Raw genomic sequence first — 23,917 nt, 5'->3', positions numbered from 1 at the left:
ATATTCATTGTCTAAAGAACATCCAAATGTGAGTAAAGCATTAATCTCTGCCGAGGACCAGATGGTGAGTTTTAAGAACATGGGGCTATGTGGGTATCACTTTTCAAAGATGTGATGAAGTTTGAGATGGTATGTACTTTACAAAAGACAATTTTGAGAAATAACCTAGAGTGCCTTTACACCCTCTTTTGAAAAAAATAAATGTATCTGAAGTGATGATTACCAAACACTATAAGATGACTGCATCGGAAAACAATACCTGATATCTTTGTGGTAAACTGTTTGGTGACAGGGTGTCCATAACCCTTGACAGTGCTGGCCCTGATGGTGAACGAATAGGTGGTCCCTGGGTATAAACCCACAAACAGATGGTGGGTCTCGTTTCCCAGCTTGAACACTCGGCCACTTTGGTTTGATAAGTCAATTTCAGGATCAAAGGAACCGATGCCGTTGTAGGAAACCTGTTTCGAGAGTTAAAAGAGAAACAAAATGAGAAAAAAGCGTGCAGATTGAAAAAGATTGCATGATTATCCAGTAAACCCTTGTGATTTATGCACTGACAGGTTTCTGATATTGCATTTTTGCAAAACTTAGATTCAGATGCATACAAAATCGGGCAAGGCAATAAGCTGCAGAGCATTATTACTAATACATATTCAAAACTTTTTCTTTTGGTAGGTACAGCAGTTCAACATTTTTTTTACCTCTAATAACCTAGTGATTGTTTGATGTTACAGTGTCAAATTCCTAATGTGTTTTTTATTCTTCTTCAGGCTGAGGATGGTGGTAAAATGATGACCAACAGAGATCATTTCATCAATCAGGACAGTAAAGTGATTGGTTTAACAGCTGTTCATGTGCAAATAATGAGCAAGCCATGAGAAATTGATCTGCTCTGAGCTGTTTGCATTTGTGGAAGAAATTTCTATCATTACAATAACAAAGGCATTCCATACAGAACAGACCAGCTGTACACTTCCAAAGCGGGTCCAACTGAACACATGCTTATTGAAACAGAAGTTGCTGGAAAGGCTCAGCAGGTTTGGCAGCATCTGTGAAATAAAACCCAAAATGTTAACCCTGACTTTTTTCTTCACGATGCTGCCAGCAACTCCTGTTTTTGTTCCTGCTTTACAGCATCCGCAGATCTCTTGGTTTTTCACATCCTCATTAAAACCCATTTCGGTTTAACAGTCCATTTGGTGCCTTTTGTTAAAGAAAAGACAGGATCTAAGCTTAAAGTACAGATCACAAATGTGTTGTCTGTATTTCTCCTTCTGATATTTGTGAGTAAGTAATTCTCACCCAGGTTTTCGATGATACTGAGCTGAACCTGCTGAAAGTAAGCCTGGTTAAAGGGTCCATTGGAGTCTTTGCAAAATGTTTTCCACTTCAGTAGGTTTATTTTCTTCTCCATGCTGAGCTTGAAGATCCTCGGGGTAATTTTATCAAATGTGGGTGGAGATATGGGAGCTGATTTAATGTCACTCATTTTTTGCAGCATTACCCACGGTCAACACGACCTCTATTATTCTTCCTATGGAAACCTAGAGTTTTTCAGCATTGAAAGATGATCAAGCAACATCCTGGTGTGTATCCTCCGCAACATCTCTAGTGCAATCAAATCTTTCTGACAGTGTGATGATCGGAACTGCACGCAGTCCTCTGGCATTAGTGTAACTAACTTTGGATACAACTCCATCATAACTTCCTTGCTCTTGTACTCAATGCTTTCACTAATAAAGGTAAATATCCCATTTCCTTTCTTACCCACATTATCTATCTTTTCTACGACCTTCACTGATCCGTGCACATGAATACCAAAGTCTCTCTGATCCTCTTCTTCCTAGGGTCCTATGTGTACTTCTTTGCCTACCCCATCCTTTCAAAATTCATCATCCCACACTTTTCAGCGTTGAGCTCAGCCTGTCTATATCATGCAGTAGCCTAAGGCTATTTACCCACACCACCAATTTTCCTGCCATTTTGTTGTGTAATGATTTTCCAGGTACCTTCTGTTCTTGACAGTAACGGAGCCTCTTCATGCATACATCTGGCTGGACAGCATCGTCAGAATGGACAGCATCACGACTGTCTCTGCTGCTCCTCTTATCCTGGATGAAATCCTGCTGGTCTTTATGGCTCAGTTCTGCAAATGGTGCTACTCTTCAGGGAATCAACTGATTTTAGCAACAAAGTATTGTTATCTAACACCTGTAAAGTGATGGCATGTTCCAGGATGCTTCTGAAGAGTATGATGCTAAGATGTAGAGGGAAATACACGGTCTGAAGACCTACAAGACCATGCCATAGCCATGGCTTTGAGGGAGTGGCTTAGAGGAGGAGAGTGAGTCAGAGCCCAATACAGTAACATGTTTGATCCTGGTTCATAGAATCATAGAGTCCCAACAGTGTAGAAGCAGGCCATTTGGCTCATTGAGACCACATTGACCTAATCCCCTACCCTGTAATCCTGCATTTCCCATGGCTAATCGACCCAGCCTGCATATCCCTGGGCACTATGTGCAATGCAGCGTAGTCAATCCATCTAACCTGCACATCTTTGGACTGTGAGAGGAAACTGGAGTACCTGGAGAAAACTCACGCACATACAGGGAGAGCATGCAAACTCCACACAGTCACGCAAGAATGTGGGTCCCTGGCACTGTGAAGCTGGCACTGACATTATGTGGTTCTTTATCTTTTGGGCCTTTCATTGAATTTATCCAAGATACAGACTTGGGAGAAAATATACACAGGGAGAACACAGTACTCATGTCACATAAAGGTAAACATTTTAATCATGATGTGGAGATGCTGGTGTTGGACTGGGGTGGACAAGGTCAGAAATCACATAACATCAGGTAATTGTCCAACAGGTTTATTTGAAAACACAAGCTTTCAAAGCCTCACTCCTTCTTCAGATGTTAGTGAAAGAAGTTGTATCAGACATAGAATTTATAAGATCAAATGTCGTATCACTGATAAGGATGTACTAAACAAACCTAAGACGCTGTTAAACCTTTAATCAGTCTCCATCTCAGGCAACCATATTGTAACTGATGTCCATTTCAAGCCCACCGACTTCCACAGCTACCTAGAATACACCTCCTCCCACCCACCCTCCTGCAAAAATTCCATCCCCTATTCCCAATTCCTCCGCCTCCACCGCATCTGCTCCCAGGATGAGGCATTCCACTCCCGCACATCCCAGATGTCCAAGTTCTTCAAGGACAGCAACTTTCCCCCCACAGGGGTCGAGAACGCCCTTGACCGCATCTCCCGCATTTCCCGCAACACATCCCTCACACCCTGCCCCCGCCACAACTGCCCAAAGAGGATCCCCCTCATTCTCACACACCACACCACCAACCTCCGGATACAACGCATCATCCTCCGACACTTCTGCCATCTACAATCTGACCCCACCATCCAAGACATTTTTCCATCCCCATCCTTGTCTGCTTTCCGGAGAGACCACTCTCTCCATGACTCCCTTGTTCGCTCCACACTGCCCTCCAACCCCACCACACCCGGCACCTTCCCCTGCAACCGCAGGAAATTCTACACTTGACCCCACACCTCATCCCTCACCCCTATCCCAGGCCCCAAGATGACTTTCCATATTAAGCAGAGGTTCACCTGCACATCTGCCAATGTGGTATACTGTACCCATTGTACCCGGTGTGGCTTCCTCTACATTGGGGAAACCAAGCGGAGGATTGGGGACCGCTTTGCAGAACACCTCTGCTCGGTTCACAATAAACAACTGCACCTCCCAGTCGCAAACCATTTCAACTCCCCCTCCCATTCCTTAGATGACATGTCCATCATGAGCCTCCTGCAGTGCCACAATGATGCCACCCGAAGGTTGCAGGAACAGCAACTCATATTCCGCTTGGGAACCCTGAAGCCCAATGGTTTCAATGTGGACTTCACCAGCTTCAAAATGTCTCCTTCCCCCACCGCATCCCAAAACCAACCCAGTTCATCCCCTCCCCCCAATGCATCACACAACCAGCCCAGCTCTTCCCCTCCCCCCACTGCATCCCTAAACCAGCCCAGCCTGTCTCTGCCTCCCTAACCTGTTCTTCCTCTCACCCATCCCTTCCTCCCACCCCAAGCCGCACCTCCATTTCCTACCTACTAACCTCATCCCACCTCCTTGACCTGTCCGTCTTCCCTGGACTGGCCTATCCCCTCCCTACCTCCCCACCTATACTCTCCTCTCCACCTATCTTCTTTTCGCTCCATCTTCGGTCCGCCTCCCCTTCTCTCCCTATTTATTCCAGAACCCTCACCCCATCCCCCTCTCTGATGAAGGGTCTAGGCCCAAAACGTCAGCTTTTGTGCTCCTGAGATGCTGCTTGGCCTGCTGTGTTCACCCAGCATCACACTTTATTATCTTGGATTCTCCAGCATCTGCAGTTCCCATTATCTCAGAAGGTTTTAATTGATTACTATGTATATGTAAATCCCTAAATTCCTTTCAAGTCACTGTCCTGAGAGAGCTGAAGATTTTATCAATGGAAAGAAGAGGTGACATTTTGGGTCAGACAAAGCATGTTAGGTGTCAGGCTCTATCTAGAATCTGTTTTGGTTTGGGGTCAGACTGGTTTTATTTCTAAAGCAGGAATTTATAAAAATCCATATTGATTGACTGTCTGTAAATTTTGCGCATTTTGAACAAAATAGAATGTATCTGTATACAAATTCACCCCATAAATTCACATGTACGTGCATGTGTGTGTGCAAGTGAGAGTGGTGGATAGCAGAGTGTGTGTGTGTGTGTGTGTGTGTGTGTGTGTGTGTGTGTGTGTGTGTGTGTGTGTGTGTGTGTGTGTGAGAGAGAGGGAGAGATTGTGTGTGAGGAAGAGAGAGTCTGTGAGCCCACTCTCTCACACAGTCAAGCATGTGCGCGTGTGCTTGAATGTGAGAGAGTGTGTGCTCACAGACTCTTCTCTCTCTCCCTCACACACAATCTCTCTCTCTCTCACATACACACACACACACATACACACACACACACAGTCTCTCTCTGCACAACACACACACTCATACACACACTCATAAACACACACACTCACTCTCTCTCCCTCCCACACACAAACCCACTCTCTCTCCCTCATACTCACACGCACACGCACATTCATGTGAATCTATGGTGTAAATTTGTATGCAGATACATTTTATTTTGCTCAAAAAACACACAAACTATAGGTTGTGTAGTGCAGCGTTTTATAAATTTCTACTTTTGAAATAAAATCAGTCTGACTCCAAACCAAAACATAAACACATTCAAAACAAGGCTTAACACCTAACATGCATTGTCTGACCTAAACGTTGCCTCTTCTTCACACTGAAAAAACCTTTAGTTCTCTCAGGACAGTGACTTGAAAGGAATTCAGGGGATTTACACATACATATAAATCAATTAAAACCTTCTAACTGATTAAAGGTTTGACAATATCTTAGATTTGCCTAATACATCTTCATCAGAGGTATGACCCTTTGATCTTTTACATGTAATTTCTGTGTCTGATATTATCTCTCTCGCTAACACCTGAAGAAGGAATAAGGCTCCAAAAGCTTCTGTTTTCAAATAAACCTGTTGGACTATCATGTGTCGTGTGTCGTGTGATTTCAAACAATTCAATGTACATGCATAAACCAACAACACCAAGATAAATGATGACAATACAACTGCACTACAAAAATGAACACCCAGGCAGACTCCAATATTAGTATAACCTTCCTCAGGCACTACATTATCTATGAACAACACGGTGACATCCCAAAATAGTGAAAACACAAGAAAGCAAGTGGAAAAGCAGCACTAACTCATCATATTTGAAATCAGCAGCAAAAGACAATCTGCAGAATGATGACATATCCAATAAAATTGAAGCCTCAGAGCATTTGGCTGCAGCTTTAGGGTATCAATGTATATCAGTTCAGAAGGATGTGGGCATTGTCACACTGACAACACCCACACCCCAGGCTTTCTCTGCCTCTTGCTTCTTCAGAGTTAGTCCCTGTGGCTGGACGGTCGATAAGCAGCAGAGAATCACCATTGGTCACTCACTAACTTATGATGGCTGATCTCAGCTCACATTAGAAAGAGTCAGGGGCAGACTGTCTATTCCAGTTTCTCAGTTGCAAAATATGCATGTACCATGGGGAGCTGTGTGATACGAAAACTCTGTTGTACAGGATGGCCTACAGTTGATGTGATCAGAAGTATTCAGAACTAGGTGAAAAGAAGCATTGATGATTAATGAACCTGTCCTCAAAGAGATTATTCCATGTTGGTTCAGGAATTGAATCTGTACGCAAACAACCCACAGAGCTAGGAATGTTCATCAAAAGCATCTCTAGCTATTGCTTGGCACAACTCACTAATATTCAAGGTGGAAATAGGAATTAAGGGGACAATCACACACCCAATCAAAGTGAAATAGTTAAAAATATGCTTGGGCTTTGTTCTTGAATGTTAGTTATGCTGTGTTTTTCACTGTTGAATCTTACCAAGGAAAGGTGATGCCTATCTAACAAGATCTGGCATGGGCACAATTTAGAAAAGCAGCCCAGTGTTGTCAGGAAATCCTATTCAGACACAAACATAGCTGCGATGTCTTCACCTAAGCTCTCAAGGTCATCATTATTCCAGATAATGTTAATTTAGCTTCATCACACTCTCATATTCATTAACTCCTTCCGACCAGTTCCTTTGAATAAGCCATCAGAAGTCATTGTTTAATATCGAAGAATTCAAAGTCTGTGGATGTCATGTGTTAATCTAATAATGACTGAACTCTAGGATAACAAATTGTGGAGCTGGATGAGCACAGCAGGCCAAGCAGCATCTTAGGAGCACAAAAGCTGATGTTTCGGGCCTTGACCCTTCATCAGATGAAGGTGCTGCTTGGCCTGCTGTGTTCATCCAGCTCCATACTTTGCTATCTCGGATTCTCCAGCATCTGCAGTTCCCATTATCAATGATTGAAGTCTAATAGGCTTTAAAGATACAATCTTCTTTATTATTCATTCAGGGGGCAGAAGTGTCATTGGCCTGAGCAGAATTTACTGGAATCCCGAATCTGCCCTTGAGAAGGTGGTGTGAGCTGCCTTCTTGAGCCTTTGCAGTCAGTTTCGTGCAGGTTGATCCACAATGGTGTTCGAGAGGGAGGTCCAGGATTTTGAACCAGTAACACTGAGGAATGGTGATATATTTCCAAGTCTGGGTGTTGAGTGGCTTGGAGGGGGCACTTGCAGTATGTGGTGTTCCCATGTATTCCTCTGTTCTAGGTGGTAATGATTGTGGCCTGAAAGGTGTTGTCAAAGGAGTCGCAGTGAATTTCTGCAATGTAAACACATGAATGGTACACACTGCTCTTACTGAATGTTGATGGTGGAGGGAAGGAATGTTTCTGGATGTAGTTCTCTGCTATCAGATACATAAAAGTCAGTCGAATAAATTCCTGTCAGTTGGTTAACTGTTAATTGTGAAGCTGACATAGGCTTTCATTATCACAGTTTCAAATTTACATTTTAGGAATTTGCGGCAAAGTTAAATTATGTTTCTTTTTAGGTCAAAATTTAGGTTAATTTCAGTCTTCAAATACAGATGTTAGGTCTTTTTTTAATTGCTGGGGAAGGAGCTTATGATGAGTGGGCCCCACCCAGGATTGAATGAAGTACAGCAAAAGCGTGCTTCTTGTTTTGCCAGTTTTTGGGTTTTGTGAAGGAACTTAAGGACTACTACAGTTGGAATCACGCTGGAACCCTTACCGCCCAGTTTATGCAGATGATGCTGGCATCAAATCTGTGCTTATACAGTGGAGGCTTTAATCTTGCTGCTTCAAATTCCATGCGAGTTTTTATTTATAAGGATCACTGTACGTAGAGACTACTCTACCTCACCCCATTCAGCCTCACCGCTAGCCACTTGTTCTCAAGCACGTTCATTGGAAACAGTTCATTTTGGGTTTGGGATTCCTTCCCACATTAGGAAATCCTATTCACTCTCCCCTTCAGTAAGAAGCTGTGTTTTCCTTTCAGTGTGTTAGCCTATTGAATGGCTCCTGGAGTCTGTGGGTGGAACCTTCTCCTCTGAGAGGATTCTTGGGCGACAGGACAATGTGAGGACCCCAATCGTGATGGTGTCCATGTCCTGCCTGTTTGCACAATCTCCTCCTGGGCCATTCCAGCCACCACACTAGGAGCAAAGGCCCATTGGGCAGCCTGTGTGTGTGAATGGCTAACAGCCCCCCAGTGGGAGGAGGGCATTGCTTTAGTAGGAGGATAACTGTAAGGATTCTATGATAATACAGCTAGTTGTTTAAATTCAGTGTGACCCCAGCTGCAAGGCCACCAGTACTGAATGGCAAACCTCCCCTACTACTTAGCCCAGCACCACTCCACCTGCTGTTAAGAAGCTGCTTTCCAGGTCGCTGCCAGGGTTCAGCTGCAGAGGGGTTTAGCTCAGTTGGCTGTACTGCTGGTTTGAAATGGAAACTGATACCAACAGCATGGGTTTAACTCCCACACTGGCTAAGGTCACTATGAAGGTCTCAGCTTCACAACTTTTCCAGTCACATGAGGCATAGTGACTCTCAGGTTAAACTCACCACTCTTGGTCTTTCTCCAATGAGATAACAGGACTATGGTAACATTACTTTATTTGGAAAATCGCTCTAGGTATTATTTTTGGGCAGCAAACTACTTCAGTCTTATTTTACCAACCTGCAACAATGCCCTCTTGGCTCTTCAAATGGAGATACAGTTAAAATTTCACTCAGTAGCTGCTGTACCTCTGTATAATTCCATTATTTTTAAGTCTGAGAATGTCATCACGCTGACCTCTTGTGACCTTCTCTGAAATGGCTCCAGGGCATTGCTACCTCCCTTGCGTCTGTTGAAGCCTTGTAAAGTATGTGGGAGCATGCTGACAACAGCCCAGTTCATAGCTCGAGTTGGTAACATCCAGCCAGGGATGCCAGGGAATTAGGTTTAGCCCACAGTCAATAAAATGTCAATTTGAGACTTCGTGCTGACATGTGTCAGATGCATTTCAAGTGAACCAGCCCTAAACAATAATCCGACCAGAGTTTGAAACAATCAGCCTTATTTCAGGCTGTAAAACGGTGGAAGATTCCAGAGAGATTTAAAATCTGCCCTCGGCTTTTGAGCAAATATAAAACTAGTCCTAACACAGTGGTTTATTGCTTTGTCCTTCGCTGTGAGGACCTGGAATCGATCAATGTCAGACTTGTGGGATGAAACATTTCCCGTGTCAGTCTCAACTGCGAGGACACCATGAGAAATAAATGGGAAAGTTTTAATCTGGTTTCTGGTGAACGTAAATGCACAGCATGTAAACATAATTCATAAAAAAATGTCTATTGCCCATCAAGGACAGCTGGTACAGTGAGATTAGTTTTTATTCATTCATGGGATTTGGACATTACAGGCTGTGCCAATATTTATTGCCCATCCTTAACTACCCTTGAATTGTTTCGATTTGCCATCTCAGAGGGCAGTTAAGAGTCCACCATGTCACTGTGGAACTCAAGTCTCATGAAGGCCATGCCAGGAAGGATGGCAGAGTTCTTTCCCTTAAGAACACCAGTGTGGAAAGGTTAATGCAAGTAAATTAAGGGACATTCACTTCCTCATTGCATGAAACGTTGCAACAACTTGACTGTGGTGCAGTACACGCATGCTAACAGACACAACAATAATAACTTCTTGCAAATTAGCATGTCATACAGTCAAAATTGTACAGCTTAGAAGTGGTGTGTCTGAGTTGGTTGCAACATAATTTCATATTTCCGTGCCCTGTCAATATATCCACCCTCATGGTAAGCTCCCACATTCCTGATGGAAAGATCCCTGAACTTCAGCTGTGCCTTAGTTCTGTTCTGCGCATGTGCAAGCTTAGTAATGTATCTGAATCAATTACTTTGTTTTATTTTTTCATGGGATGCTGGTATTTATTGCCCAATATTAATTGCCCCAGAAAAGTTGGAGGTGAGCTGTCTTCTCGAAATGTTGCACTCTGTAGGGTGAAGGACCTCTCATCTTGCTGTTAGGGAGGGAGTTCCAGGATTTTAATTCATTTTAGTGAAGGAGCGGTGATAGTTCCAAGTCAGGATGGGGGATGCTTGGATAGGAGCTTGTAGATGATGGCAGTCCCATTCAGCTGCTTTCCCTGTCCTTCAAGGTGGTACAGGACATGGGTTTGGAAGGAGACACTGGAGCAGCCTTGGTAGTTTAATGCACTGCATCTCATAGTTAGTACACTTTGATGCTACTGTATGTTGGCGGTGAGGGGAGCAAATATTGATGGTGGTGAATAGGGTAGCAGTCAAGGAGGCTGCTTTGTCACTGGATTGTGTCAAGTTTATAAAATGTTATTGGTATCCAAGACAGTGATAACAAGATGTGAACAAGAGATGTTGAGTGACTCATACAAAGCTGATTGACAGTTGTTAAAAGAGCACATAACCTAAGAAATATGAGCTGATGAGCTATTGAGCTATCAAGTCTGCTTTGCCGTTTAATAAGATTATGGCTGACCTTCTATTTTAGTTACACCATCCCACACTATCTCCATATCCCTTAATTCCCATGGTAATTTCAAAATTCCTTCATTCCAAAATACTACGAATCTGTGTCTTAAATGTATTCAACAATTGAAAACCCACGGTTCTCTGGGATGGAGAATCTCCAAGATTCATAACTCTTTGAATGAAGAAATTTCTCCAGATCTCAGCGTAGCAAGGCTGATTCCTTACTGAAACTGTGACACCATGTTCTTCACTCTCCAGTCACAGGAAACAACTTCCAAGTACCTAGACTCAAAGCTTTTTAAGAATGCTCTACATTGCAATAAAATCACCTAACTTTCCTCTAAATGTCAAGAAATATAAGCCCATTTCACTCAAAGTTCCCTCAAGCCAAACCAGTTACATGGACTTACAATGTTCTATTAGTTACAGTATTCCAGGATGGGAAACAAAGAATATCTGGTGACATTCCACTTAACAGTGTCATCCCTAATGACTTATTTTAAAATGGCCTTTTTAACTGCGGCCAGTATTCGAAGGAGCTGCTTCTCAACATTAAATTGCAAGTTTGACAATGTTACTTATCTTAAACGAAATGGACAGAGCAAGTAGGTCAGAGAAATTCGTAATGAGGCTTGTCCTGGTGAAACCTGTAAGCTGTAGATCTGGAGTGCAGAATTGCTCACGGTGAATTCTCTGTCGAGGTTACACATAATCAGTGACCTGCAAAATGCCTGGGTGACCATAAGACATAGGAACAGTATTTGGCTATTCAGCCCATCAAGTCTACTCCACCATTCAATTACAGAGGAAATGTTTCTCAACCCCATTCTTCTGCCTTCTTTCCACAACCCTTATCAAGAATCTATTTATCTCTGCCTTAAATATGCTTAGTGACTTGGCCTCCATCACCCTCTGCAGCAATGAGTTCCACGGATTCACTATTCTCTGGCTGAAACATGAAGTATATGATGTCACCAAACCTTCTTTGAGAACCCTGTTGGAAGGTGCCATTAATAAATTGGCATTCAGTTTATACATACTAAAATAATTTTCAGGTCAACAAACACCCTGTTGGATAGTCAATTATGCAGATGATCTCTTGCGGCGCCCGCTTACGATAGAAAGCATGAATGAACCATTGATCATGATATGCTCTGGCTGTGTTTTCATCCAGGTAATTATTAATCTCTAAAAACATCAAATTATTTGGGAACTTTATTTTAGCTTTGCACAAAGTAAAATGAATTTTTAGGACCAATTGTCAGATTACATCTAGGAAATGGTTGGAATTAATTACCTTGGGAAGGTCATACCAGGAATGCACATATCATTTTTATATCCCAGTATTTTCAAAGACAGCACCATTAAATAAATCTCTGACCCTGGAAAGACCAATATGTACAATCCATATTTTCAGCAAGTGGTTACTTCCATCAATATTTGATCTCTACTAAGAGCAGCATCTAAGCTTGTTCGACGATTCATGAATTTCATTGCTGATCTGAATCTTTACTCCACCTATCTGCTTTGGTTCCACAAGTCTCATTAAGGTATTCAGTCCCTGTTTGACATTTTCATTTGACCTAACATCAACAGCCTTCTCAGGGGTAATTGTATCAGTGATAATGGGAACTGCAGATGCTGGAGAATCCAACATAATAAAATGTGAGACTGGATGAACACAGCAGACCAATCAGCATCTCAGGAGCACAAAAGCTGACGTTTCGGGCCTAGACGCTTCATCAGAGAGGAGGATGGGGTAAGGGTTCTGGAATAAATAGGGAGAGAGGGGGAGGCAGACCGAAGATGGAGAGGAAAGAAGATAGGTGGAGAGGAGAGTATAGGTGGGGAGGTAGGGAGGGGATAGGTCAGTCCAGGGAAGACGGACGGGTCAAGAAAGTGGGATGAGGTTAGTAGGTAGGAAATGGAGGTGCGGCTTGGGGTGGGAGGAAGGGATGGGTGAGAGGAAGAACAGGTTAGGGAGGCAGGGACAGGTTGGACTGGTTTTGGGATGCAGTGGGTGGAGGGGAAGAGCTGGGCTGGTTGTGTGGTGCAGTGGGGGGAGGGGACGAACTGGGCTGGTTTTGGGATGCGGTGGGGGAAGGGGAGATTTTGAAACTGGTGAAGTCCACATTGATACCATTGGGCTGCAGGGTCCCCGAGCGGAATATGAGTTGCTGTTCCTGCAACCTTCGGGCGGCATCATTGTGGCCTTGCAGGAGTCCCATGATGGACATATCATCTAAAGAATGGGAGGGGGAGTGGACATGGTTTGCGACTGGGAGTTGCAGTTGTTTATTGCGAACCGAGTGGAGGCGTTCTGCAAAGCGGTCCCCAAGCCTCTGCTTGGTTTCCCCAGTGTAGAGGAAGCCACACTGGGTACAATGGATGCAGTATACCACATTGGCAGATGTGCAGGTGAACCTCTGCTTAATATGGAAAGTCATCTTGGGGCCTGGGATAGGGGTGAGGGAGGAGGTGTGGGGTCAAGTGTAGAATTTCCTGCGGTTGCAGGGGAAGGTGCCGGGTGTGGTGGGGTTGGAGGGCAGTGTGGAGCGAACAAGGGAGTCGTTCTTCCTCTCACCCATCCCTTCCTCCCACCCCAAGCCGCACCTCCATCTCCTACCTACTAACGTCATCCCACCTCCTTGACCTGTCCGTCTTCCCTGGCCTGACCTATCCCCTCCCTACCTCCCCACCTATACTCTCCTCTCCACCTATCTTCTTTTCTCTCCATCTTCGGTCCGCCTCCCCCTCTCTCCCTATTTATTCCAGAGCCCTCACCCCATCCCCCTCTCTGATGAAGGGTCTAGGCCCGAAACGTCAGCTTTCGTGCTCCTGAGATGCTGCTGGGCCTGCTGTGGTCATCCAGCCTCACATTTTATTATCTTGCCTTCTCAGGGGGAATGGTTTGCAAATCTACACCACTCTCCTTGTGAAGGGCTCCTGCCTGATATCATACCTCAATGAGCAGGTATTAATTTTCAGGCTATACTCCAGCATCTTGGACTACCCTTCAACTCCTTCCTGTCAACTCCCTCATGGAGAAATAGTTTCCCTCTATCTACGGTATCACATCTCACAGCAATACCTCAAAATGCCTCGCAGACAACTGATTACTTTTACGTTTTGATGGCTATCATTAAATAAGTTGCTGTTGAAGAATAGCAAGTTCCTCTCAAACAGCAATGGATTGTATTAACATCAATCTGTTTCAGTGATGTTGAGGAACGCTGGGAACACTGTTTGCACATTCTTGGGAAGTTTAATGTCCATCTCAAATCACTGAGCAAGCAGTTGCAAATACTGCCTCGTTTGAAGGACATACCCTGGACAAGTCAGTGCTCTCCCAACACTCTACTGAAGTGTCAGCTTAAATTCTGCAGCTGCAACCCACAAGCTTCAAATGCACTACCTACTGAGCCAAGGACACAGATGTCAGACGCTACTGAAGCATGAGGTGCTTTCTGACTGGAACATATCACACGATGGGGCCACAGTTAAGCTTGTGTGGAATTTAAAAGATGAGTTTAATGGATAGATCTGTCAGATGGCAGTCAGAAACAATGCAATGGGCAAAAATGAGCCTGTTCAAGTCTCCTCATCATGTTGTGCTTACAATTAGTCAACGAACACATGACCCTGTATTTCCCAGTAATTTTCCCAAAACATTGTGGCATGCCTTGATGACAGAAAAATAGAGTCTTCAGGAAAAAAAACAGAATTTAAAAATACATAGAACTCAGTAATATAAGTAAACATAATGATCAATTGAAAATAATCAAAATTTTTCATGAAATGAAGAAGCAATATCTGGTACACATGGCTTATGTCAGTCATCACAACTGTGACACTATCCAGCTGTCATGAAGCAAAACATCTAGCTTATGAGGTCTTATGAGGAAAGGTTGAGAGATCTAGGACTTTTCTCTTTAGAATGACGAAGGATGAGACGTAACTTGGTACAGGTATACAAAATGATCAGAGGTATAAATAGAGTAGACAGCCAGAGACTTTTTCCTAGGGTGGAGATAGCTATTACGAGGGGGCATAATTTTAGAGTGGAGGTAGATATAGGGGAGATGTCAGATGTAGGTTCTTTACTCAGAGAGTGGTAGGGACATGGAATGCATTGTCGGAGAGGGTAGTGGAGTCGGCCTCATTGGGGCATTTAAGAAGCTATTAGAAAAGCATATAGATGATAATATAAGGTAGAGGTGGAGGTTAGATAGACCTTAGGTTTAGGGTAAAAGCTCAGCACAACATTGTGGGCCGAAGGCCTGAAATTGCTGTACTGTTCTATGTTCTATGTCCTACATTCCTTCAGACATGTCAAGCAAGACTGCACAAATAATTCTGTGTGTGATCTTACCAAACCCCAAATGCAATTATTGTGAAGTTTTTTCATTTTTACAATAAAGGCTAATGTTCCATTAGCTGTATGATGGAATACAAAGATTAAAATTTGTATTTTTTTAACCCAACTCTAATTGAAAGGGAAAACTAAGGAAGGAAATCAAAAGGAACCAAGGCCATGATAGAGACTGGAAAGCAAACCCTTTGAGGAAATGATAACTGAGATATGAAACCAAAACTTCTGGGTGGGCTGATACTCTTTGAAACCAGGAAAGAAAGGACACAGAGCTCAGATTAACACGATGATCCCAGTAGTGCAGACTATGCAAGCTGAAGGAAACAAATCCCTCAAGTCCTGGCTTTTGTTGGTTTTCAGCACATTGACTTTCTCTTTGCTAATACCTTTGGTCCACATTATCTGTATTCTACCATAAAGACAGGCACAAAATATTTCTGCAACGTCTTTGCCATTTCCTCACTTTAAATGCTAATTGTTCCTATCTCTAGCTCCAGGTAATTAATGTTTATTTTAGCAACTTCCCTCCATATATATTTGCAATGCTCTCAAATTATCATTTTTTTCAGCTGCTTATCACCAATTTCAATAACTCTTTGCTGGTTTCAAAATCACTCCTGGTGCCAAGACTCAAAACTATACTTCATGGTATTATGAGCCTCTTATTTTTGTTTAATAATAATCTTCACTTTTCCAATAATTCATAGATGGATGTTCCCTGCTGACTGTAAGTTTTCTTCATGAGACCCATTTTCATTGAACACTGAATCATTTCTCAAAATGTTTTCTATTCTGTATTTTCCAAAGTATCTTATAACCTATTTACGCAAACTTCCTTAGCCAACTCTCCTCTCATATCTAAATAATGGTTTTGTTTTAAGTGTAGGAGCCTAGTTTTGGACTTGTGTTTGTCAACATTAAACTTAAAATGGAAACGAGATTGTCTTTTTACTAATTCCTGAGTTAGATTTTACCATAACCATTTGAGTCCAGGCTGCATTATAACTTTGGCTAAAATATGGTCGAAAATAGATCAGCTGAATTCCAGGAGTGAGTTGACAGTGACTGTCCTTAACATTAAAGCAGCATTTTAAGGAGTGTGATGTCAAAAGTACTTAGTATTTTTGAAGGCCAGTCTTCCTAGCACTGGGATATCACTTAAGGAATTCCTTAGGGTAGTGTCCTGGGCCCAGACATTAAGAGCCTTCCCTCCTTCATTAGTTTAGAGTTAGACATGTTAGTTTTGATTACACTGTGTTCTTCCCATTAACAATTCCTCGAATAACGAAGAATCCGGTCCTGCATGCAGCAAGACCTTGGGTTGGTAAGTGACAAGTAACATTCAAAACTGTTTCTGACTATAGACAAGTTAACCATCCCCTCAATTCAACAGGATTACCATCAGACTTCCCACACCATCAACATCTTGGGAGTTATCATTGATCAGCAGCTTAACTAGATCGCGATGTGAATATTGTAGCCAGAAAAGTAGGTCAGCAACTGACTGCAAGGGTCTCAACCTTCCAACTCCTAAAGCCTGTCCACTATTGACGAGGCATAAGTCAGGTGTGTGAAAGAATACTGTTAAATTGCCTGGGTGTGTTGCCACTTCAAAAATCTCAAAAGGAACTCGATATCAACCAAGTCAAGCAGCTGAACTGATTGGCACCCAACTGACCACATTAAATGCTAACTGCTTCAGCGACTGAAGCCCTGAGGCGACAGTACGTACCATCTACAAGATGCACTGCCACAACTCACCAAGTTTCTTAAAATAGGTTTTTGTGCTTTCAGTACCTGTGGTTTGAGATACAGGAGTTCATCAATTGAACTTACTACGGGCATCCTTCTTTGTCGAATGCTGTCATTTAAAAGAAAAATCTGCTTATCAATGCTGACATGATTGGTTTGGAGGTTTTACGAGCTGAATAGTTTCATGCATCTGCCATTTACTTCAAGAGAAATACTCCAGGAGTGGGAAGTCGCAGGAAGCTTTCCTTACAAATAACTTAATTATCTCTGACTGCTTGTTGACAGATTCATCTGTGAATATACTGTGGTCTTTGTCAATATGCTCATAAGCAGAAGCTTGGGGAAAAGTCCATACTTTAGCAGAAAGCATTTCAAGCTTATGGGAACAGGCTGGCAAAAGAACCCGTTGATGAGCTGGTTCAAAATGATCAAATAAGTAATTAGATGTTTATGTTTGCCTCCATCAGGAGCCAGAGGCCTGAAACAAAACCCCTTCTGAATGCATTAATATGCAGCGTGATTCATTAAGTTACTCTCCTTACCTAACTAATTGACATTCTGGAAAAGAAAAATATATTTTGGATAAGTAAATACAAGGTGCATGAGGCAACATTATATGGAATGTGACTCCAGTACTTGTATTTGTGTGCTGTTTGCGTGTGTAATTTATTCTTTCACGTGAGTTTAAATGGGAGAATGAAATACATTCATTTCAATACATTTTGACCCTCTTGTGTGTCTTGCTTCTTTTGTACTGGCCATCTGCTAAAATGTTAGGAAATTACCGTGAAAACACCAACAACATCATACGTTGAGGGTCATTCTGGTCAGTTGGACCGATAAAACTCACCGTGCCATACCAAGGGAATTATTTAACCCAATCAATAGAGAGAATATCCTGCAATGTATAGCATGGATTGGAAGCGGGGCCAGGGGTGGGGGATCTCACTGTGTGAGTTAACACTCTTAACTAATACTCTGATGAAGCCAGAGTGTTGCTTGCAATGGCTGGGTGACTTCAGGAACCAGCAGCACTCTATCGAATGGCAAAATTCCAAACTTTGGTGAATGAAGAAGGCTGAAGTTTGGCGCTGAGTGGTGACAGCTACATTTATTTGTCTTGCGTGACTGCAATCAGATCAACACAAGAAAGAGTTGCATTTATATCTTTTTATTTCATGACAGCGAGCTTTCTCAAAACACTTTACAACCAAATACAGTCTTAGTTTAGAATAGCATAATGGTCAGTACAGACATGCTGGGCTGAAGAGACAATTACTGTACTGAACTGTTCTATATAAAACAGGGTTGTGTAACCAAACCTGTGCTATTTCTGATGGATGATATTAGCGGTGTTATTAGGGGTGGTAAAATCAGGGCTTCTGGCAGAGTCCAGTGTTCACAAGCAGCAGAGGGAACCATTCCTGACAGAATCATTGTGGAGGTTGTGTGTGCCTGACTGTACCAATTAATATTTATTTATTTATTGCCATCAACAGCATAATGTCCCTCCCATTTGCAGTAGAGTTGCTATGTCTGTCAGAGCGTCACTTTGTTCAGATGACTGATCGTCAAGAGGCAATGTTGAGTCAATTAGATTATCAGTATCTGTCAGAGTGAATCTCAAGAACTCCTCACAGTTAGTTGATAACTCTAAACATCTGTAAGGGTTTCAGTTATTCACAACTTCCATGATCTTATAAAGTTCAAGAACTTGTCAATCTCCTTAACCCCATGAAACATTTCATTTGGTTTATTTAAAAAAAAGCGTAATGAATGGATTTTGATCAAAATACTTTCCATCTTTTTTATAAATCTGATTCTGGAAAAATCAGACCAAAATCTTTTCACAGAAAAAGTTATGATAGAAAGAAATGAGATACACTGCAATTATCATTCTGTGTTCAAAATGTGTTCATTTGAAAGCAAAGTCATAATGATGTGAAGAGCAAAATGTCTTTAGATAATGTTAGAATATCAGAAGATTTTATGTCCCGTACATTCAATGTTTTACTAGATATTTTCAGCAAGATCACACGATTTCATGTGTAGAACCTGCTGATCTTGCTGTGATCATTGATGCTATGGTCTGGATTTTTATGGTTTTGTGGATTTTTTATGGTTTATTCATAATAATGTCTGTAATGCAGTATTCTGCTTTTAAAAAACACTATAATCGTGTGCTTTACTGAAATATGCTTATTTGCCAATGTTGAAGTGTGTATTTATGTAAAACTAACCACACTGAGAAAGGGAAGATTATACAGATGGGTGGGGGCTTCATACACCAGCTCATATGGCTTGCTGCAGAGACAATGGGTTATAATACATTTTGTGTCTGTGAAAGATAGCACAGTTAAAGTAACAGAACTAATAATGTGTAATGTTCACTAAAATATGAAGTCTGTTTGAGTGAAAGATAGCACAGTTAAAGTAACAGAACTAATAATGTGTAATGTTCACTAAAATATGAAGTCTATTTGAGTTAATGTATGCCCTGTGTGAGAATAATGAAAAAGAATAACGGGAGAGATAAGATGGAGACTTTAGCCTTTGTTTGCAGAAAATTAATAGGATTGGAGGAATGTGAGTCTGCCATTTTGAAGAAGTAAGCTATTAACAAATGTGAATGTTAAAACCTTTGAAAAAACAGGAAACTTCTTCAAGAGTCCAAACGTTGTGGCACAGTGAATCTATGAACAATCAAAAATCTCAGCTTGATCCAATTATATTGGCCAAGACAAACTATGGACTAATATGACAGGGCAAGGGTATCTTGATGTAGATAAAAAAAAACCAGAAGGCTTCATTGTCTCACGTCGACAAGACGGAGTACAATAAAAGAAGAGCAAAGTGTGTCTCAGAGAGTGTGGATACAAAGCCATCAGAGCCATGTGTACTTCTACTGTTACGTACTAACTTTCTAACTCTTTGTGATACTTGATAAAGCCTCTGACTTAATTAAAGAATACATTGTACATTGTAGGCGAGAATTAGTTAAAAACACTGAGCGAGATGTGTTGGGACAGACTCTGTCCTGCAAAGGAACCATGTAACAGTGAAGAAAGAAAAGTTCCAACAATCATTAGCTACCTGACTAGCTACAAACAATGTTCCAAAAAGAATGCTTCAGTGCTCCAGAAGATGTAACAGAGGGGCTGCTTTCCTGTTAAGTTGTTGCTTGACCATGTTTCAAAGGATGAGACCAGAAGCTCAAGTAAAATTGCTCCAGTAATTTATTCAAAACAAATCAGTCTTGAGCGATCTATAATCAAGATCAAGTGACTACTTTGAGACCCGCCTATGCTCCAGCTGAGGCATTTCCTGCAAATATTTCAAGTCAGTGGGAAACATACATCCGATTGTAGTTCCTTGACACAATAATTTGAATTGCAGTTTTATTGTTCAGGGACAGTGATAATGCCATCAACTCTTGCCACAATATTGTCCACAATTGGGAGTAAAGCTCAAAGCACATCTATTGCTTTTGATAGTAAAGTGGGCCATTTTTTAAACTGGATCATCAGGGGACCTGAAATTTATAGACTTGCGTGACAATGAGCAGACTGACCGTGACCATGTAACCTCTGCACTTCAGCTCAAGACCTAAGATGGGCCATCTTTATTCAAGAGTCTATAAAGTCTCATCGACAGGGACATCAATTAGCAGCAATTTCAACTTCCCTGCATTTACTGTTGTTGAATGTTTATTTATCGAAGTGAAGTGAAATGACATTACACAACATGAGAACACTTGACAACAAGCAATGTGGCAAAGTGAAGAGAGATATGGTAATTAACCCATGTGCCTCCACTTTATCTGCTCCTTCAATTTCCTCAGGCTATCGGGCTCACGAGCTTTTCCTGAGCAATTACTCTATTTTCCTAACTGCTGTCTTTGTAATTGGTAATGAGTATGCAAGTGGGTTTGCTTCAAATTCCCTGTCCATCACACTAATGGAAGTGTTAACCCACTTATCTTAAATGGGTCAATGCCCCTGCCAAAATAATGCATTACACAAGCACACCACCCCCTGTAACCAATATTGCACAGCACAGAAATTAATGCAACACACTACGAATGCTGAAGCAAATGCAGAAAATGCTGGAGAAACTCAGCAGATCTGGCAACATCGAAACAGATGTAACATTTCAAGTCCAGTGTGATTCTTCTTCAGGTCTGAGTATCTTTTTGAAAGGAGAAGTTCCAAGTGAGATCACACTCAAGAAGATGATAGTCGGAGACTGCTCAGGCTTCTTTTCAAGGAAGTGGTGGAGTGTTTTCAGACCACCCTGACTGGGGATGGGTGCGTCGGGAGGTTGCATATCCAGGGTAAAGAGGAGGCAGCCAGGACCAGAAAACTGAAAATTATGGAACTCACATAAAGCACTAAGAAAATCAACATTGTAAGTGGGAAGAGATTGAACAAGGCGGAAAATAAAGCCTAGATAGGAAGTAAACAGGAACAGACTGAAATGATGGGGGTCCCGGGGTGGCTCTGTTTGTGGATTTTGGGAAGGAGGTAGAAGTGGGCTTTGCAGGGTTGGGAGACTGAGAGGTGGGAATCTGTGGAGATTTGAATATTTCCAAATCAGGATGGTGGGTGTCTTGGAGGAACTTGCAGGTAGTGATGTTCCCATGTATCTGCTGCCCTTGACCTTCTAGACGGTAGTGGTATAGATGTGGAAGATACTGTTTAAGGAGCGTTAGTGAATTTCTGGAGATGGTACAACACGGCTGCTACTGAATGTCAGTGTTAGAACAAGGAAATGTAAATGGATGTAAAGTCAGTTAAGTGGCCTGTTTTATCTTGGATGGTGTCAATGTGTTCAATGTGTTGGGGCTATACCCATCCAAATGAGTGGGGAGTTTTCCACCACACTCATGACTTGAGCCTTGTAGATGGTGGGCAGGCTTTTGAGGAGTCAGGAAGTGAGTTATTTGCCACAATATTCTCAGCCTCTGGCCTGCTCTTGTGGCCACTATATTTATATTGTGAGTCCAGTTCAGTGTCAGTTGATACTGGGAGATCCAGTGATGGCAATGTCATTGCACAGTGCCATAGGGTTGGTGCTCAAACTGTCTCTCATAATAGATGTCATTGCCTGGCTAAACTTTTCAGCTCAAATCCGGATATTTACTTCAACCTGGGGGGAGTTTCGCACTTGATTCCGAGGATCTGCAGTTTTGCTCAGGCACACTCGGTCGAATGCAAGAGGTCTCGGAAGGGTCTCGACCCTAAACCTCAGCTTTCCTGCTCCTCCGATGCTGCTTGGCCGGCTACATTCATCCAGCTCTACACCTTGTTATCCCAGATTCTCCAGCGTCGGCAGTTCCTACGTTCTTAGGATAGTCATACCCACTGTTCCACAAGCCATCACTAAAAATGTATAAAATCCCACACAGACCACCAAAATGGCCAAATTGCATGACTGACTGCTACTCTGGGTAAAAGCAATTCATCCCAAATTTCTTAAATTACATGCATTTATTGTACCTGAGTTAAATTGAACAAGAGCTATGAAAAGAAAGGATTTCATAATAAAAGGTAAATGACTTAACACATACACCATGGGTGAAAAAGTATGACAGACAAGGTCGACAAAATTGCAAAGATCAAAAAATCCAGATCATTGGATAGAAAATCACCTTTCTCACAGTCCTTTTCATTTTTGCAATAATTATACACTGTTGACAGTAGTGGTGCTTTGATCTGATCGTTGATCGGGTGAACTCAGGACTTTTCTTCGATGAATTGTTTCTTTTAAACTTTCTTGATTTTTCATTCTCTTTCCCACATGAAGCGGAGGGAGTAAGTGGGTTCTGTCTGCAGGCTTTGGAGGTTTCTACCAATATCTGCTGCTCTTGACACTTACAGTCTGCTGTTCAACCAGTCACAGGGCCCTTGTCAGACAGAATTTCCCTGACCTGAAAGATTCTCAACGCTGCTCAATCTCAAATTCTCGCTTTGACTTATTTCAAAAGGTAATAATGTGCTGCACAGCTCACCATCCTGATTTTCAGGTGGCAAAACCTTCCTGGTATTACAGGTATGGTGGTACAACTTGGGGAGATGGTGGTGTAGTGGCGTTGTCACCGTAGTAATGATCCAGAATCCAGAATGATGTTTGAGATTTGGGAAAATTCGGGCAATAAATTACCTTATCCAACATCTCCTGGCAAGCCTTATATTCTGTCGTAAACACTCTACATTTAGGTATATAAATGATTTCATAGTTACTGCTTCTCCATCTCCCCTCAAGTCTCTGACTTCACAGTTGTTCCAGAGGTTACAACATCCTTCCAGAACATATTTGTCTCATAAAAACCAAACTGTGGATGCCGTAAATCAGGAACAAAAACAGAAGTTTCTGGAAAAGCTCAGCAGACCTGGCAGCATCTGTGTAGAAAAAATTCATTCTGAGGAAGGGTCACTAGACCTGAAACATTAACTCTGATTTTTTTTTCTTCACACATGTTGCCAGACCTGCTGAGCTTTTCCAACAACTTCTGTTTTTGTTCATATTCTTTCCTCAGTCTGGTAATGTTGATAGGTCTGTGAATTAAGGTCTCTTGACCCTGATTCTGACGGTCTACAAATTGTTTCTCCACCTAGGAATCACAGAAAATAGGAACAGGAGTAGGCCTGCAAGCCTGGTCTGCCATTGAATGTAATCATGGCTGATCATTCAAATTAATACCCTGTTTACGATTCCTCCCCAAAACGTTTGATCCCTTTAATTCTAAAAACTAAATCTACACCTTTCGTGAAAGTCTTCAGTGTTTTGACATTGACACTTTCCTGTGGCAGAAAATTCCACAGTTCACCACACTCTGGGTGAAGAAATTTCTCCTCATCTCTATCCTAAAAGGGCTACCCCTTACCCTTTAGCCATGATCCCAGTGCTGGACTTCCTGGATATTAATAAGATGCTTCCTGCATCTACTCTGTCTAACCCTGTAAAGTTTTCTGGGTTTCTATGAAATCCTACCCCTTCAATTATTCTGAAGTCCAGTGAATAAAGTCTGATCCAGTCTTTCCTCATACTTCAGTATTGCCACCCCAAGAATTCATCTGGTAAACATTCTTTGTACTCCCTCAATAACCATAAAATCTTCCTCAGAAAAGGAGTCCAACTCAATGTTCCAGGTTTGGTCTCACCAACCTCCAGTGCAATTGTAGCAAGACATCCCTGCTCCTCAACTTGAATCCTTTCA

At 42.1% G+C, this 23,917-nt stretch overlaps 1 protein-coding gene across 3 annotated transcripts in view; it reads right to left on the bottom strand.

Annotated features, from left to right (window-relative positions):
- Positions 1-23,917, bottom strand: part of LOC125451651 (receptor-type tyrosine-protein phosphatase mu-like) — an 820,886-nt gene that overhangs the window by 306,182 nt on the left and 490,787 nt on the right. For all 3 annotated transcript variants that reach the window (XM_059646218.1, XM_059646219.1, XM_059646220.1), the window contains exon 10: positions 260-461. In XM_059646218.1, the coding sequence (XP_059502201.1) occupies positions 260-461 (202 nt within the window). The remainder of the gene's footprint in view (positions 1-259; positions 462-23,917) is intronic.

Source organism: Stegostoma tigrinum, chromosome 5, assembly GCF_030684315.1.
Source record: "Stegostoma tigrinum isolate sSteTig4 chromosome 5, sSteTig4.hap1, whole genome shotgun sequence".
Lineage (NCBI taxonomy): Eukaryota > Metazoa > Chordata > Chondrichthyes > Orectolobiformes > Stegostomatidae > Stegostoma > Stegostoma tigrinum.
Note: the sequence above shows the minus strand (reverse complement) of the source record. Positions and strands in the feature narration are given on the sequence as shown.